We start from the raw sequence: 18718 nt of genomic DNA, 5'->3' as shown, positions 1-18718 counted from the left end.
ATGAAGGCCTATAGCTTATAGCCACATGGAGAGTTTTCAAAATTAGAGGTTCAACAATTCTGGGCTCTGTTCTCTCTATGAATATTTAATTTATGATGAAACCGAGACTATAGGTAGTTTGCATAGGCTCATAGACTTGATGTTGATGGATAAGATTCTAAGTTTTCTGAGTCAAGGGTAATATCTGTTCTTTAACTGTAATAACCACAGCTTGGACTTGCCAGTCTCCTGAACTCTCAGAAATAAATTTCTGTTGTTTATAAAATAACTTTTTAAAAGATTCTTATAGTTGGTCTAATTTTTACTCTTGAGGATGGATCACAACTAGTCATGCCACATGAAAAATATATGTGCACTGTTCCTTATTTTTTTTTTTTTTTAAAGATTTCAGGAGAAAAATGATGCTACAGTTATTTTATGTAACAGTCCGTATAGTAAATTTTCAACATATCAAGCATAGGTGTGGAGAACCTTTTCATGTTGGAAGGCCACTTGAATTTAGCTGTAATCAAATAAGTCCACATTCAGAAAACTTAAGTTAGATGTATTTAAAAATGTATATGTATTATTTTGTAAAGATTTATTATGGCTTAATAACTAAAAAATGGAAACTACTTGTTAATTTAAAGTTAACTAACTTTTTAATGACTTTGCTTTTTGTTAGAATGCATTTGACTATTTTTTTCAGGATGGAGGTTCTCAGTCTGTGTTGATCTTCTAGAACAGCAGTTCTCAATCTGTGGGTTGCGACCCCTTTGGGGTCTCCTGCATATCAGATATTTACATTACGATTCGTAACAGTAGGAAAATTATAGTTATGAAGTAGCAACGAAAAAAATTTTATGGTTGGGGGTCACCACAACATGAGGAACTGTATTAGAGGGTTGTGGCATTAGGAATGTTGAGAATCACTGCTCTAGATGGTATCAGACATCTGTGACTTTAAAGGCATCTTGATGTGAGTCAGTAGGAGAATGTAGATTCACAACAATAAGTGTTGAAAAACAAGAAAGCGTATCTTGGGCACGTTGCTGATGGTGTGGGTATTGTACTGCATTTTTCCATATTTCAATGGCATCTTTCTTAGTATCATACAGTGACTTTAAAACGTCATCTCCTGAGAGCTCAGTCAATTCCATCTGTAGTGATATCACTAGGTGAGACTGAAAAAAATTCTAATTTGAGTGTGATGTCATGATTCTCAAAGTCTGTGAATCTTTCATTGTATTCTTGTCTCCAATTAGTAGGTTTATAATAGCTGAGTATTCTTCAAATGATTCGCTTATATCATCCTGCTAATCAATGACCTTTGCTAACTGTGGACAATGGCCACCTAAAATTTCCTTTTGAAGGAGATGTATTTTGAAAAAGATAGCTTCTTTTTAAATACTTGGATTTTTTTCCCACATATCTTACGTAGACTTAGTTTTACCTTGCAAAGAAATATTCAAGTCATTTTGATTTGGCGTGATATCACACAGAAATGCTGCATTCCTATAGAAATATTTTAATAATTCAGACTGCTGAGTCTGTTCTTCATAAAATTTAACTATCTGTTCTGGCAGAGATAAAATTTTGGCTAACATATGCCTCTGTGATAGCCAGTGCACTTTAGAATGGTATAGCAAATGTACCCTGAATATCTCATCATTCAACTTTAACATGCTACAAAGCTGACAGAGCCATATTACCTTAAAAATACTTATAATTTGTTGCCTAGTGTCACTTAAAATAGTAACTGTAGCACAGAGATTTATGCTGATACCAGGTGAAAAGAAATGACAGCATGTGACCTACTTAATATGGGGGGGAAAAAAGGGAAATGAGAGGCTGGGTATGATGGCTCACGTCTGTAATCCTAGCATTCTGGGAGGTTGAGGTGGAAATTGAGCTCAACCTCACCCATTCTGGGTGGTTGAGCTCAAATTTCTTGAGCTCAGGAGTTCGAGACCAGCCAAAGCAAGAGTGAGACCCCTGTCTCTCTTAAAAATAGAAAAACTAGCCAGGCTTAGTGGTACATGCTGGTAGTCCCAGCTAATTTGGGAGGCTGAGGCAAGAAGATTGCTTAAGCCCAAGAGTTTGAGGTTGCTGTGAGCGATGATGCCACAGCAGTATAACCAACATAAGAGAATGAGACTCTGTCTCAAAGAAAAAAAGGAAAATGGAAAAGAGCCTCTGGAATCTGGTTCTGTTAATACTTTTTAAAATCTGTGCAATAAACTCTTCATGTTTTCCTGTTATGGAAGGTGTACTGTTTGTACATGCATTCACTAAATTTACCAAATTCTGTCCATTGTTACGTTTATCTTGAAAGTTGTTGAACACATTTATTCCCAGTTTGCAAGAGTGCCCAAAACAAGTAACTCTTCATACCAAAGAAAATCTTCTGTTACCTCAATGAAGTATAAACCTGTGTGGAATCAGTAGTATCAGCTGATTCATTCAAAATAATTGAATAATTTCCATTTTCCTTTTAAAGTATTGCATGAAGTTCTGTTAGTTGAACCCTAATTCATCCTGCTGATTGATCAGTTATGGTTCTCCTTGAAAGAGGCAGTTGTTTGTACTTTGAAATATTACCAGGTTCTAAGCATCATACAACTTCAATAATGCATTTTACAGAATTTCTATATTACTGAATGTCTTACCCCCCCCCCCCCAAGTATATAAGGTACTTTATAAGTTGCTTCAGTGGCTTTATTTCTAGGTCTTATTGCTACTTGAAAGGATTGTCTTTGCTTCTGCTTTTCATTTTTTAATTTCTACAATACAACCTTTCATACCCTTTCCTTAAAATATTTGTGGTCCTTATGAGTGTTATAATGCTTATGAGCTTGGAATTTCTTTTTTCTTTTTTCATAATTTTATATTTATCGAGCACTCATAATATTCCCCTCCATCCCAACTCCAGTGATCCATTACCCATCCCACCCACCCCATTTCCACCCCCCAGATCTTTGGGAAAAGCTTTATAATCATGCCTGGCCCTAAAGACACAATGATACAGGGACAAACTTCTTGGGTACCCTGGAGTGTTTGGTCTTTGGCTAGTCTGTCCCTGGCACAACTATAGAAATTTTATATATATATGTAAAAATATAAAATCTCTGCTTTTATCTGTACAATATTGATCTTTGTTGATTTCTTGAAATAGAATGTGATTCTCTATACTACAGTATTTTTTTTTTTTTTTTTTTAATTTTTTTATTAAATCATAAGTGTATACAATGATATGATTATGGGGCATCATACACTCACTTCATAAACCATTTGACACATTTTTATCACAGTGGTTAACATAGCCTTTCCGGCGTTGTCTCAGTTACTGTGCCAAAACATTTATATTCTACATTTACCAAGTTTCGCAAATACCCCTGTAATATGCACCACAGGTGTGATCCCACCGATTCCCCTCCCTCTACCCACCCCCCCCTTTCCCACTTCCCCCTATTGTTAAGTTGTAGTTGGGTTATAGCTTTCATGTGAGAGTCCCAAATTAGTTTCATAGTAGGGCTGTGTACATTGGATATTTTTTCTTCCATTCTTGGGATACTTTACTAAGAAGAATATGTTCCAGCTCCATCCATGTAAACATGAAAGAGGTAAAGTCTCCATCTTTCTTTAAGGCTGCATAGTATTCCATGGTATACATATACCACAATTTATTAATCCATTCGTGGATCGATGGGCACTTGGGCTTTTTCCATGACTTAGCAATTATGAATTGGGCTGCAATAAACATTCTGGTACAAATATCTTTGTTATGTTGTGATTTTTGGTCTTCTGGGTATATGCCCAGCAGAGGAATTACAGGATTGAATGGCAGATCTATTTTTAGATCTCTGAGTGTTCTCCATATATCCCTCCAAAAGGAATGTATTAATTTGCATTCCCACCAGCAGTGCAGAAGTGTTCCCTTTTCTCCGCATCCACGCCAACATCTCTGGTCTTGAGATTTTGTGATATAGGCTAGTCTCATTGGAGTTAGATGATATCTCAAAGTAGTTTTGATTTGCATTTCTCTGATGATTAAAGATGATGAGCATTTTTTCATATGTCTGAAGGCCGTGCGCCTGTCTTCTTCAGAGAAGTTTCTCTTCAAATCCCTTGCCCAGCCTGCGATGGGATCCCTTGTTTTTTTCTTGCTGATGCGTTTGAGTTCTCTGTGGATTCTGGTTATTAAACCTTTGTCAGAGTTATACCCTGCAAATATTTTCTCCCATTCTGAGGGCTGTCTGCTTGCTCTGCTTACTGTGTTCTTAGCTGTGCAGAAGCTTTTTAGTTTGATCAAGTCCCAGTAGTGTATTTTTGAAGCTGCTTCAATTGCCCGGGGGGTTCTCCTCATGAAATACTCACCCAGACCAATTTCTTCAAGGGTTTTCCCTGCATTCTCCTCTAGTATTTTTATAGTTTCATGTCTTAAGTTTAAATCTTTAATCCAATGAGAGTCTATCTTAGTTAATGGTGAAAGGTGTGGGTCCAATTTCAGTCTTCTGCAGGTTGCCAGCCAGTTCACCCAGCACCATTTGTTAAATAGGGAATCTTTTCCCCACTGAATGTTTTTAATTGGCTTGTCAAAAATCAAATAGCGGTAAGTAGCTGGATTCATCTCTTGGTTCTCTATTCTATTCCAGATATCTACTTCTCTGTTTTTGTGCCAATACCATGCTGTTTTGATCACTATCGATTTGTAGTAAAGTCTGAGGTCTGGTAGTGTGATTCCTCCTGTTTTGTTTTTATTTCTGAGTAATGTCTTGGCTATTCGAGGTTTTTTCTGATTCCATATAAAACGAAGTAATGTTTTTTCAAGATCTTTAAAATATGACAGTGGAGCTTTAATAGGGAGTGCATTGAAAGTATATATTGCTTTGGGTAGTATGGACATTTTGATAATGTTGATTCTTCCTAGCCATGAGCATGGTATGTTTTTCCATTTGTTAACATTTTCAGCTATTTCTTTTCTTAGAGTTTCATAGTTCTCTTTATAGAGATCTTTCACGTCTTTTGTTAGGTAAATTCCCAAATATTTCATCTTCTTTGGCACTACTGTGAATGGGATAGAGTCCTTAACTGCTTTTTCAATTTGACTGTTGTTGGTGTATATAAAGGCTACCGATTTATGAATGTTGATTTTGTAACCTGAGACGCTGCTGTATTCCTTGATCACTTCTAGGAGTTTTGTAGTAGAGTCCCTAGTGTTTTCCAGATACACAATCATATCATCTGTGAAGAGCGAGAGTTTGATCTCTTCTGACCCTATATGGATACCCTTGATCGCCTTTTCTTCCCTAATTGCGGTGGCTAAAACTTCCATTACAATGTTGAAAAGCAATGGAGACAATGGGCAGCCTTGTCTGGTTCCTGATCTGAGTGGAAATGATTCCAATTTAACTCCATTCAATATGATATTGGCTGTGGGTTTGCTGTAGATAGCCTCTATCAGTTTAAGAAAAGTCCCTTCTAGACCAATTTTCTTGAGTGTTCTGATCATGAAGGGATGCTGGATATTATCAAAAGCTTTTTCTGCATCAATTGAGAGAATCATATGGTCTTTGTTTTTTAATTTGTTTATGTGCTGAATTACATTTATAGATTTACGTATATTGAACCAGCCTTGAGACCCTGGGATAAAACCAACTTGGTCATGATGTATAATTTGTTTGATGTGTTGCTGGATTCTGTTTGTTAGGATCTTGTTGAATATTTTTGCATCTATATTCATTAGTGATATTGGTCTATAATTTTCTTTTCTTGTTGGGTCTTTTCCTGGTTTGGGGATCAGGGTGATATTTGCTTCATAGAACGTGTTGGGTAGTCTTCCTTCTTTTTCTACATTTTGGAACAGGTTGAGTAATATAGGTACTAATTCCTCTTTAAAGGTTTGGTAGAATTCTGACGTGAAACCATCTGGTCCCGGGCTTTTCTTTTTAGGGAGGTTTTGTATAGTTGATGCTATTTCTGAACTTGTTATGGGTCTGTTCAACATTTCCACTTGATTCTGGTTAAGTCTTGGAAGGTGGCGTGCTTCCAAGTATCGGTCTATTTCCTTCAGATTTTCATATTTCTGAGAATAAAGTTTCTTGTAATATTCATTAAGGATTTTTTGGATTTCTGATGAGTCTGTGGTTATTTTGTCTTTGTTGTTTCTGATTGATGATATTAGAGATTTTACTCTTTTTTTCCTGATTAGGTTGGCCAGAGGTTTATCTATTTTATTGACCTTTTCAAAAAACCAGCTTTTTGATTTATTGATCTGTTGTATTATTCTTTTGTTTTCAATTTCATTTAATTCTGCTCTAATTTTGGTTATTTCTTTTCTTCTACTGGGTTTGGGGTTGGAATGTTCTTCCTTTTCCAGTTGCGTGAGATGTCCCATTAAGTTGTTAACTTCCTCTCTTTCCGTTCTCTTGAGGAAGGCTTGCAGTGCTATAAATTTCCCTCTTAGAACTGCCTTTGCAGTGTCCCAGAGGTTCTGATAGCTTGTGTCTTCATTGTCATTTTGTTCCAAAAAATTGGTGATTTCCTTCTTAATCTCATCTCTGACCCAGCTATCATTCAGCATAAGGTTATTTAACTTCCATGTTTTTGTATGGGTATGCAGATTCCTGTTGTTACTCAATTCAAGTTTTATTCCATGATGGTCCGAGAAGATGCATGGAATAATTTCTATTCCTTTAAATTTACTGAGGTTAGACTTGTGACCTAAAATGTGATCAATTTTGGAGTAAGTTCCGTGGGCTGATGAGAAGTATGTGTATTCAGTTTTGTTGGGATGAAATGTTCTGTAGATGTCTGCTAAATCTAAATACTGGATGGTTAGGTTTAAATCTAAGATTTCTTTGCTCAGCTTCTTTCTGGAGGATCGATCCAACACTGCCAAGGGAGTGTTGAAATCTCCAACGATTATGGAGCTGGAGGAAATCAAGTTACTCATGTCTGTTAGAGTTTCTCTTATAAATTGAGGTGCATTCTGGTTGGGTGCATAGATATTAATAATTGAGATCTCGTCATATTGAGTATTACCCTTAACAAATATGAAGTGACCATTCTTGTCCTTCCTTACTTTTGATGGTTTAAAGCCTACTGTATCTGCAAATAAAATTGCAACACCTGCTTTTTTCTGATTACCATTTGCCTGAAATATGGATGACCATCCTTTCACCCTGAGTCTGTATTTGTCTTTTAAGTTGAGATGTGACTCTTGTATGCAACAAATATCTGGCTTAAGTTTTTGTATCCAGTCAGCTAACCTATGCCTCTTTAGAGGACAGTTTAAGCCATTCACATTGATGGAGAGTAAGGATAAGTCTGGTGGAATTTTGGGTATCGAGTTTTTCAAAGGTCCAGTGGACATTTTTAATCCTTTCGCCAGTGTGGAAGTTGGAGTTTGATCCGAAGTTTCTGAGTGAGTTTACTTTTGTGGTATAGGATTGGGTTGGTCATTGTGGAGGATAGGTCTGAGAACATCCTGAAGAGCTGGTTTACTTATGGCAAATTTTTTCAACATATGAATGTCATTGAAGTATTTAATTTCTCCATCATAGATGAAACTCAGTTTAGCTGGATACAAGATCCTGGGTTGAAAGTTTTTTTGCTTTAGGAGATTAAAAGTTGATGACCAGCCTCTTCTTGCTTGAAAAGTTTCAGCAGAGAGATCTGCAGTTATTCTAATATTCTTACCTTTGTACGTTATAGTTTTCTTTCGCCGGGCTGCTTTGAGAATCTTCTCTTTCATGTTAACTTTAGTGAAGCTAATTATGATATGTCTGGGAGATGGCTTTTTGGGGTTGAATCGTGCTGGGGTTCTGAAGCTGTCTGCTATCTGAATTTCAGATTCTCTAGGCATGTCTGGAAAATTTTCTTTCATAATTTCATGTAGAAGGGCCTCTGTGCCCTTGGCTGCCACATCATCAGCCTCCGAAATTCCTATAACCCTTATGTTATGTTTTTTCGAATTATCTGAGAGCTCTCTGAGTGAGTGATCCGTTTTTGCTCTCCATTTCTCTTCCTCTTTGAGAGATTGGGAGCGTTCGAAGACTTTATCTTCAATGTCAGAAATCCTTTCTTCTGCTTGCTCCATTCTGTTACTGAGGGATTCTACTGTATTTTTCATATCTTTGAGGGCTGTAAGTTCTTGTTTCAGTGTGTCTAAGTCTTTGGTGGTTTTGTCTTTAAATTCGTTAAATTCTTGAGACAACTTTTGAATTTCTCCTCGAATTCCTAATTCCATTTTATTAATCTTGTCTGCAAACCAAATTCTGAATTCGACTTCTGACATCTCAGCCAGTTGTTTATGAATGGGATCTTCAATCACATCTGCCGTATCTTTTCTTGGGGGGGTTGATCTATTCTGGTTATTCATGTTACCAGAGTTTTTCCGCTGATTCCGCCCCATGGTTTACTCCCTTTGGTTTTTCCCCTGGGGTTTTATCGAGGGCCCGTACAGTGTTGTGGCCTGAGAAACTGGGGCCCTGTCTGGTGTGGTGGAGCAAAGTGGTTCTGTCTTGTTTTCAGCTGGTTTCTGTTCGATCCTATTGCAACTTCTACTCTGGCTTGAAGTCTCAGCTGTGTGAAAAAATCAGCAATTAAGTCACCCCGCCTGCCCACCTCTGGCCCCAGTTGGAAAAGGAGAATCAAACCTTCCTACAATCGCACACCCAGGGCACCACCTGAAAAGTCCTCAGTCTATTAGCCCAGTTCAAAAGGTCCGAATCAACTGTCTCAATCGGCACTTGTCTCGGGTGGAAGGGTTCAAGAGGTCTCTGGGAACTGGATCACAGGGGCCTGGTGACTCCTCTGAGACAGCTCACCCCAGTGCAGCGTGGAGTCAGGAGGAGCCACCCCGCAAACAGAGCAGTCTGGGAAGGTTGACGTCTCCTTCCCCACTTTGCCCCTCCGTCGGACCCAGTCACTGGTATCTCTGCAGATGGCTAACCCAGTTGCCTGCAGTGAACAGACACTCCAGGGGTTTGCACCTGCCTGAATCGCGAGGAAGTCTGCCAGGCCCCCGCAGACTGCCGCTATCTAGCAGGAGGAGATGGGGCCTGACATCTTTGAGTGTTTGATGCAGGTGTTGGGAAGGAGGTGTTCACTCAGGCTTAGCCCCGTCCCTGATGGATGCTGCTAACAGAACAGAACAGAACAGACAACTTTGTGAGGTTCTGTCTCTGTTCCTGTCATCGCCTACAGGAGACGGGCTGTTTTGAGTTCAAACGTCTTTGCTGCTGGAGAATTGCGTCTGAACACCTCTCTGGGTCGGCCCCGCCCTGGAGGCTTCTGGGTTTGTGAGCCGTGACACCGGTGGCCTCCTCTGGTTGCCCAGGGAGACAGGGGGTGTGGCCTCAGAATATCCAGAAGTGAGCGTTGTGCCGTTAAAGAAAAAACGGCTGTTGATCTACCTCCAGGGAACTGCTGCTCTGGTGTGGGCACTCAGGCGACCCTTTTCTCCTCTGTCCCGCGCACCAGAGTCAGCACTGAGCGGCTGCAGTTTGTGCTGGGTCCACACCCCTTAAGAGATCCCCCAAGAATCAGAACTCTTGGGGGATGGGCCCCCAGACCCGGATTGGGAGTGGGGCGGGGGGAAGCTAGAGTTTCATTCAGTTTCACGCAATACTACGGTCCGGGGAGGGCTCCTGCACTGCACCGCAGGGAAGTGCCGCCAAGGCTTGATTTCCCCTCAGCGGAGTGCCCTCTCCTTGCTCACGTGTCCCAGAGTCAGCGCTGACCTGACGGCAGCTCAGGCACTGTGCACTCCCCTCGAGAAATCACCCAAGGAGCCGAACTCCGGAGGGATAGGCCCTCAGACCCCGAGTGAGAGTAGGGGCTCTCAGCTCTCAGCGGGGAGGCCAGAGTCTTATTCAGTCTTGTGCCCGGGGAGGGCTCCTGCACTGCACCGCAGGGAAGTGCCGCCAAGGCTTGATTTCCCCTCAGCGGAGTGCCCTCTCCTCGCTCACGTATCCCAGAGTCAGCGCTGACCTGACGGCAGCTCAGGCACTGTGCACTCCCCTCGAGAAATCACCCAAGGAGCCGAACTCCGGAGGGATAGGCCCTCAGACCCCGAGTGAGAGTAGGGGTTCTCAGCTCTCAGCGGGGAGGCCAGAGTCTTATTCAGTCTTGGGCCCCGTATGCCCGGGGAGAGTTGGTGCACTGCACCGCAGGGAAGTGCCGCGAGGCGTGACTCCCCCTCAGCCCGGTGCCCTCTCCTTACTCGCGGGCCTCAGAGTCAATGCTACCAGTTGCAACTCGGGGACTGTCCACTCCCCTTGAGAAATCACCCAAGGATCCGAAGTCCTGGGGGACAGGCCTCCAGACCTCAGTGGGCGGGAGGGGGAGCGCCGGGGATTCAGGGTTGCCGGCAAAGGATTCCCAAAGTTTTATTCAGCCCTATGTCCGGCAGGAGAACGCCACGGCACCCCAGTAGGGGAGGTAGGTCCAGTTTTTAGAAGGTCTTTCCCGTGGAGTGTAGTGGGAGGGCCTTTAATTTCTGCCCGCTTGTTAAATTGTGGGGCTCCAGAGCCGGTCTCATGGGGGAGGGGGACTCCCGTCCGCTTGGTGGTGGATTTTGTACCTTTTGTTTGCGTCCTTGTGATCACAACTTGCCTCAGCGGTGTTGATGTGCGTTCTTCAGCCTTCTCTCTTGGTGAGGCTCAAGTCCACCAGGATACTTACTAAATTCCTGTCCCTTAACTCTCCTTCTGGACGGGAGCCTTTGTTGAAAGCTGGCTTCAGTCCGCCATCTTGTCTCCCTCCCCTATACTACAGTATTTCCTAAGCCAAACAGTCTCACAACAAAGGGAGGCCCAGCTTCACAGACTGCCCAAGAATCCTCTAGACAGAGCATTTTAAGTAATGACTCAGAAATGTGCACAGCCATTTAATACCTATTTTTCCCTAGAGCTACTGACCAGAGGAATAAGATTAGGGCACAGCAGGCACTTGGGGATGATGTGGAAACACCAGTAAGCCCAGTTTAAAGATTAGTGGCCATGAGAGATGTTTATTTAGGAAGGGGATTCTATTTTCCAGACATGTCAGATGGCCATTGTGTGCCCACTTGAGGAGTGTTAGCAAAAGTCCCCCCTGAATGCACATATAGTCTGACGATACCTTGAGAAGTTATGAATTTTTCCCCAGAAAAGAGAAGTTATCACAAAGTCAGTAAATCATCTTATCTGTAGCAGAAACAGCAATATTGCAATTCTCAATCTTCATTAAATAAATGTTTTCTTCCTTCAGTGTTCCCTTGGTCTTTTTTAATGTGATGGGATGTTAAGCAGGCAGAATTAAAAAAAATTCTCATCCTTTGAAGACCTAAGAATCAGAAGTCACGAGCATGATATTCCATGGTGTACATATACCACAATTTATTAATCCATTTGTGGATCCATGGGCGCTTGGGCTTTTTCCATGACTTAGCAATTGTGAATTGGGCTGCAATCAACATTCTGGTACAAATATCTTTGTTATAATGTGATTTTGGTCTTCTGGGTATATACCTAAGTAGAGGAATTATAGTATTGAATGGCAGATCTATTTTTAGATCTCTAAGTGTTCTCCAAACATCTTTCCAAAAGGAATGTATTAATTTGCATTCCCACCAGCAGTGTAGAAGTGTTCCCTTTTCTCCACATCCATGCCAGCATCTCTGGTCTTGGGATTTTGTGATATGGGCTAATCTTACTGGAGTTAGATGGTATCTCAAGGTAGTTTTGATTTGCATTTCTCTGATGATTAAAGATGATGAGCATTTTTTCATATTTCATATTCTCCTGTGATGGAGACTTTACCTCTTTCATGTTTCATGGAGCTGGAACATATTCTTCTTAGTAAAGTATTGAAAGAATGGAAGAAAAAGTATCCAATGTACTCAGCCCTACTATGAAACTAATTTATGGCTTTCATATGAAAGCTATAACCCAGTTATAACCTAAGAATATGAGGAAGGGGGGGGGAAGGGCAGAGGGAGGGTGATTGGTGGGATTACACCTGCGGTGCATCTTACAAGGGTACATGTGAAACTTAGTAAATGTAGAATATAATTGTCTTAATACAATAACTAAGAAAATGCCAGGAAGGCTATGTTAACCAGTGTGATGAAAATGTGTCAAACTGTTTATAAAACCAGTGTATGGTGCCCCATGATCACATTAATGTACACAGCTATGATTTAATATTAATTAAAAAAAGAAAGTAATGAGCATGAAAGAACAGGAAATCTTCCCAGTTTCATCTCCATGAGCATGGTATGTTTTTCCATTTGTTAACATCTTCAGCTACTTCTTTTCTTAAAGTTTCATTGTTCTCTTTGTAGAGATCTTTCACGCCCTTTGTTAGGTATACTCCCAAGTATTTCATCTTCTTTGGCACTGCTGTGAAAGGAATAGAGTCCTTGACTGTTTTTTCGGCTTGGTTATTGTTGGTATATACAAAGGCTACAGATTTATGGGTGTTGATTTTGTAACTTGAGTCATTGCCGTATTCCTTAATCACTTCTAAAAGTTTTGTAGTAGAATCTGTAGTGTTTTCCAGATACATGATCATATCATCTGCGAAGAGTGAAAGTTTGATCTCTTCTGGCCCTATGTGCATACCCTTGATCACCTTTTCTTCCCTAATTGCGATGGCTAAAACTTGCATTACAGTGTTAAAGAGCAGTGGAGAAAATGGGCAATCTTGTCTGGTTCCTGATCTGAGTGGAAATGATTTCAATTTAACTCCGTTCAATATGATACAGGTTGTGGGTTTGCTGTAGATGGCCTCTATCAGTTTAAGAAATGTCCCTTCTATACCAATTTTCTTAAGTATTCTGATCATGAAGGGATGCTGAATATTATCAAAAGCTTTCTCTGCATCAATTGAGAGAATCATATGGTCTTTGTTTTTTAATTTTTTTATGTGCTGAATTACATTTATAGATTTACATATATTGAACCAGCCTTGAGACCCTGGGATAAAACCGACTTGGTCATGATGTATAATTTGTTTGATGTGTTGCTGGATTCTGTTTGTTAGGATCTTGTTGAATATTTTTGCATCTATATTCATTAGTGATATCGGTCTATAATTTTCTTTTCTTGTTGGGTCTTTTCCTGGTTTGGGGATCAGGGTGATGTTTGCTTCATAGAACGTGTTGGGTAGTCTTCCTTCTTTTTCAATATTTTGGAAGAGGTTTAGTAATATAGGTACTAGTTCCTCTTTAAAGGTTTGGTAGAATTCTGACGTGAAGCCATCTGGTCCTGGCTTTTCTTTTTAGGGAGATTTTGCATGGTTGATGCTATTTCAGAACTTGATATTGGCCTGTTCAACATTTTCACTAGATTCTGGCTGAGTCTTGGAAGGTGACGTGCTTCCAAGTATTGGTCAATTTCCTTCATATTTTCATATTTCTGAGAATAAAGTTTCTTGTAATATTCATTAAGGATTTTTTGAATTTCTGAGGAGTCTGTTGTTACTTCGTTTTTGTCATTTCTGATTGATGAAATTAGAGATTTTACTCTTTTTTTCCTGGTTAGGTTACCCAAAGGTTTATTTATTTAATTGACGTTTTCAAAAAACCAACTTTTTGATTTATTGTTCTGTTGTATAATTCTTTTGTTTTCAATTTCATTTAATTCTGCTCTAATTTTGGTTATTTCTTTTCTTCTACTGGGTATGGGGTTAGAATGTTCTTCCTTTTCCAGTTGCTTGAGATGTCCCATTAAGTGGTTAACTTCCTCTCTTTCTGTTTTCTCGAGGAAGGCTTGTAGTGCTATAAATTTCCCTCCTAGGACTGCCTTTGCGGTATCCCAGAGGTTCTGATAGTTCATGTCTTGATTGTCATTTTGTTCCAAAAATTTGGCAATTTCCTTCTTAATCTCATCTCTGACCCAGCTGTCATTCAGCATAAGGTTATTTAACTTCCATGTTTTTGTATGAGTATGCAGATCCTTGTTGTTACTGAGTTCAACTTTTATTCCATGGTGGTCTGAGAAGATGCAAGGAATAATTTCTATTCCTTTAAATTTACTGAGGTTAGACTTGTGACCTAAGATGTGATCGATTTTGGAGTATGTTCTGTGGGCTGATAAGAAGTATGTAGGCTGCAGTGCCATGTCTGGCCACGAAGGTGGCAAGAAAAAGCCCCTGAAACAGCCTAAGAAGCAGGCCAAGGAGATGGATGAGGAAGATAAGGCATTCAAACAGAAACAAAAAGAGGAGCAGAAGAAACTGGAGGAACTAAAAGCGAAGGCCACGGGGAAGGACCCCCTTGCCACAGGTGGAATTAAGAAATCTGGCAAAAAATAAGCTGTTCCTTGTGCCTGAGATGATGGTGATTGATTCCTATTTAAACATTTATGTTCCAGGCTGTGCCTGTGGCTCAACGGAGTAGGGCCCTGGCCCCATATGCCAGAGGTGGTGCGTTCAAACCCAGCCCTTGCCAAAACCTGCAAAATAATGATAATAATAATAATAAACAACTGTATCCCTGTCTTAACATCTTTTGCCACCTATAGGTAAAATTAAGTGTTGTCTTAGAGCCTGTTGTACATTTAAGAATAAACTTTTGTTAAAAAAAAAAAAAAAGAATTATGTGTATTCAGTTTTGTTGGGATAAAATGTTTTGTAGATGTCTGCTAAATCCAAATGTTGGATGGTTAGGTTTAAATCTAAAATTTCTTTGCTGAGCTTCTTTTGGAGGATCTATCCAACACTGCCAAAGGAGTGTTGAAATCTCCAACTATTATGGAGCTGGAGGAAATCAAGTTGCTCATGTCCATTAGAATTGCTCTTATAAATTGAGGTGTATTCTGGTTGGGTGCATAAATATTAATAATTGAAATCTCATCATATTATTACTCTTAATGAATATGAAGTGACCATTCTTATCCTTCCTTACTTTTGTTGGTTTAAAGCCCATTGTGTCTGCAAATAGAATTGCAACACCTGCTTTTTTCTGATTACCATTTGCCTGAAACATGGACAACCATCCTTTCACCCTGAGTCTATATTTATCTTTTAAGGTAAGATGTGACTCTTGTATGCAGCAAACATCTGGCCTGAGTTTTTGTATCCAGTCAGCTAACCTGTGCCTCTTTAGAGGACAGTTTAAGCCGTTCACGTTAATGGTGAATATTGATAAGTCTGGTAAAATTTTGGGTATCGAGTTTTTCGAAAGTCCAGTGGACATTGTTAATCCTTTCGCCACTGTGGAAGTTGGAGTTTGATCAAAAGTTTCTGAGTGAGTTTACTTTTGTGGTAGAGGATTGGGCTGGTCTGAGAATGTCCTGAAGAGCTGGTTTGGTTATGGCAAATTTCTTCAACATATGTATGTCATTAAAGTATTTAATTTCTCCATCATAAATGAAACTCAGTTTACCTGGATACAGGATCCGTGGTTGAAAGTTATTTTGTTTTAGGAGATTAAAAGTCGATGATCACCCTCTTTTGGCTTGAAAAGGTTCAGCAGAGGGATCTGCAGTCATTCTAATATTCTTCCCTTGGTAGGTAATGGATTTCTTATTTCTGGCTGCTTTCAGTATTTTCTCCTTCATATTAACATTAGTGAAGTTAATTATGATATGCCTGGGGGATGTCTTATTCGGAGTGAGTCGTGCTGGTGTTCAGAACCTGTCTGCTGTCTGAATTTCAAAATCTCTTGGCATGTCTGGAAAATTCTCTTTCATAATTTCATGGAGAATGGCCTCTGTGCCTTGCGAGACCACTTCATCACTTTCAGGGATTCCAATGAGGCAGATATTAACCTTCCTCGAATTATCCCAGAGCTTTCTGAGAGAACGATCTGTTTTTGTTCTCTTCCTCTTTGAGAGTTTGTGAGCATTCATAAGCTTTGTCTTCAGTGTCAGAAATCCTTTCTTTTGCTCGCTCCATTCTGTTACTGATGGATTCTACTGTATTTTTCAGATCTTGAGGGCTTCAGTGCGTCAAAATCTTTGGTGGTTTTGTCTTTAAATTTGTTAAATTCTTGAGACAACTTTTGAATTTCTCCTCAGATTTCTAATTCTGACTTTTGAATTGCTCCTCGAATTTTTAATTCCAAATTTTCCTCTATTCTATTAATCTTGTTTGCAATCCAAATTCTGAATTCGATTTCTGACATCTCGGCCAGCTGTTTATGAATGGGATCTTCACATCTGCCATATCTTTCCTTGCGGGGTTTGATCTATTGTGGTTATTCATGTTACCAGAGATTTTCAGCTGATTCCACCCCATGATTATTTTACACTGTTTGACTTTCCCCTGGAGATTTGTCGAGGACCCGTACAGAGCTATGGCCTGAGAAACTGGGGACCTGTTTGGTGTGGTGGGGCCAAGTGGTTCTGTCTTGTTTTCAGCTGGTCTCTTTCCAACCCTAGTGATAGAGTTACTCTGGGTTGAAGTCTCAGCTGTGGAGAAATACCTAGAATTAAGTCATCCTGCCTCCCACTCTCAACAATTTGAAAAGGAAAATCAAACCTTCCTACAGCCATACTCCCAGGGCACCACTTGTATAGTCCTCAGGTGATTGGCTCAGTTCAAAAGATCCAAATCAATTGTCTCAGTCAGCACCTGTCTCAGGTGGGAGAGTTTAAAAGTTCTCTGGCAACTGGATCGTAGGGTCGGGTGACAACTCAAATATGACTTGCTCCTGTGCTCCGTGAAGTCAGGAGGATCCACCCAGGAAATAGATTAGTCTGGGAAGGTTGATGCCTCCTTCCCCACCTTATACCTCTGTCACACCCAGTCACTGATAGCCCTACAGTTGGCTGACTCAGTTGCCTGTATTGAACAGATCCTCCAGGGGTTTGTATCTGCCTGAATCACAAGGAAATCTATTTCTGCTCAGCCAGGCTGCTGCGCTCTGCCTCTATCTAGCAGGGGGATGTGAGGCCTGACAACCTCGGGCGCTTGATGGAGGCTGGAGGGTGTACACTCAGTTCCGGCCCCGCCCCTGATTGATGTTACTGACAGAACAGAACAACTTTGTGAGAATTTGTTTCTGTCCCTGCTAAATTCCGCTGCAGAAGAGAAGCTGTTTTGAGTTCCCAGAGCCTGCACCTCAGGCTCTGTCTTTGCTCCTGCAGGTTTGTTTTCACAGCATGGTTAGCTGTCAGTTCTAGCCTCCTGCCTTCCTTTGTCTGTAGGCTGACGATCCCCTGAGGGCCGAGTGCCTCTGTGTAAGTCCCGCCCTGGGAATTTCCTTGCTCTGCACATGCGTTTTCTAATCTCCGCGCTCCACCCAGTCCAGTACCGCCTCAGATAAACCGTTTACTCATGGGGCCTGCATTTCAGTTCCAGGTCTGTTCTGTCGTGGTTGTCACCTGAGAAGATGCCCGGCCTCCTCTGGTTGCCCAGGGAGACAGGGGGTGTGGCTTTGGAATATCCTGGCATGAGTCCTATTGTTGGCCAAAACAGCTGGTGCTCTGTGCCTTGGGGGCACTGCCGCTCCCACGTGCTTCCCTCTGAGCTGACCGTCCTCTCCTCAATCCTGTCCCGCAGAATGAGCACTGATCAGCTGCAGTCTAGGCCCTGTCCACACCCCTCTAGAAATCACCCAAGTATCTGGACTCCTGGGGGACAGGCCTCTAGACCTCAGAGTGAGAGTGGAGGGGAGTGCTGGGAGCTCAGAATTGCAGGTAGAGAATATATACAGTTTTATACCTGGCAGGAGAATGCCATGGCACCCTAGTAGGGGAGGTAGGTCCAGTTTTTAGAGGGCTTCTTCCGTGGAGTGTAGTGGGCAGACCTTTGTACTCTGCTCCTTTCTGGGGCACTCTGAGCCATTCTCATGGGGGAGGAGGCTCCCATCTGCTTGGTGATGGATTTTGTACCTTTTATTTGTATCTTTGGGGTGGCAGCTCGCCTCAGCGGGGTTAATGTGCGTTCTTCAACCTTCTCTCTTGGTGCAGCTCAAATCTACCAGGTTGCTTGCTAAATTTCTGTCCTTTAACTTTCCTTCTGGACGGTAGCCTTTGTGGAAAGCTGGCTTCAGTCAGCCATCTTGTCCTATTTTTCTGTTTTTGTTATCTGGCCTCATACAATGAGTGTGGAGTATTTCCCTCCTGCTACTGGAAGGGATAGAGTCTTAGACAGAGGCTGTGGTCTCCTGAAGGTGTCTCTCAGGCTCTTAGGAGCAGTTATAGTGTGTCCCTATGTGTCAGGGGCAGCTTCCTCACTGTGCTGGACCTCCCCTTTCCCAAGGTGTAGGGTGCTGCTGAGTGGGCTCAGGTGCTGGGGTCACTGTTGCATTGCTGGGTCCCCCTGGTATTATGACCCTACAGAACTGTGGGCTAATATTGTGGGATGTGGGCAGGGCCCCAGTGTTAGGGAGATGCAAGGGCTATTGCATCCCATGGCAGGTGGTACTCTGGTGGTAGCTCTGCTCTCAAAATCAGTAAAGTTGACATTAGACAATCATGGTTCTTATTGTTGCAAGAGACTTTACATATGGCTTGATTCAGTTTCCACCTTTCAGCAACCACAGTATTATTTACTTAAGGACAACTGAAGATTAGAGATACTGAGAAATGGTAACTGCCCCAATTAGCTCTTTTAGTAAAAAACCTGGGAATGAATAAAAGCTGTCACTAGGGATGGTGGCAGTGGGAATGGAAAGTTTGTAATGGATAATACATTTAGGGGGGTCACACTTTTTGTTTGCAGAATCAGAAGTAATAAATCCTGGGGTGGGGGGAGAATCAGTGAAGGAAATAGTTTTTAGGAAGAGGGTCTAGGTTAAGTA

The 18718-nt window shown here is 41.3% G+C and overlaps 2 protein-coding genes across 2 annotated transcripts in view; both read left to right on the top strand.

Moving 5' to 3' along the window:
- The window catches only part of VWA8 (von Willebrand factor A domain containing 8), a 468998-nt gene that overhangs the window by 65969 nt on the left and 384311 nt on the right, over positions 1-18718 (top strand). The gene's annotated exons all lie outside the window — the stretch shown is intronic.
- LOC128566572 (translation machinery-associated protein 7-like) lies at positions 14089-14369 on the top strand. Its single transcript, XM_053563448.1, has one exon. It carries the CDS (start codon positions 14089-14091, stop codon positions 14281-14283), a length of 195 nt encoding a protein of 64 aa, XP_053419423.1. The 3' UTR covers positions 14284-14369.

This window comes from Nycticebus coucang, chromosome 15, assembly GCF_027406575.1.
Source record: "Nycticebus coucang isolate mNycCou1 chromosome 15, mNycCou1.pri, whole genome shotgun sequence".
Lineage (NCBI taxonomy): Eukaryota > Metazoa > Chordata > Mammalia > Primates > Lorisidae > Nycticebus > Nycticebus coucang.
The sequence above is the reverse complement of the archived record's forward strand: the minus strand, read 5'-3'. Positions and strand labels throughout refer to the sequence as shown.

Coding starts and splice junctions, on each gene's coding strand:
- LOC128566572 (XM_053563448.1), top strand. CDS start 14,089: ATGTCTGGCCACGAAGGTGGCAAGAAAAAGCCCCTGAAACAGCCTAAG.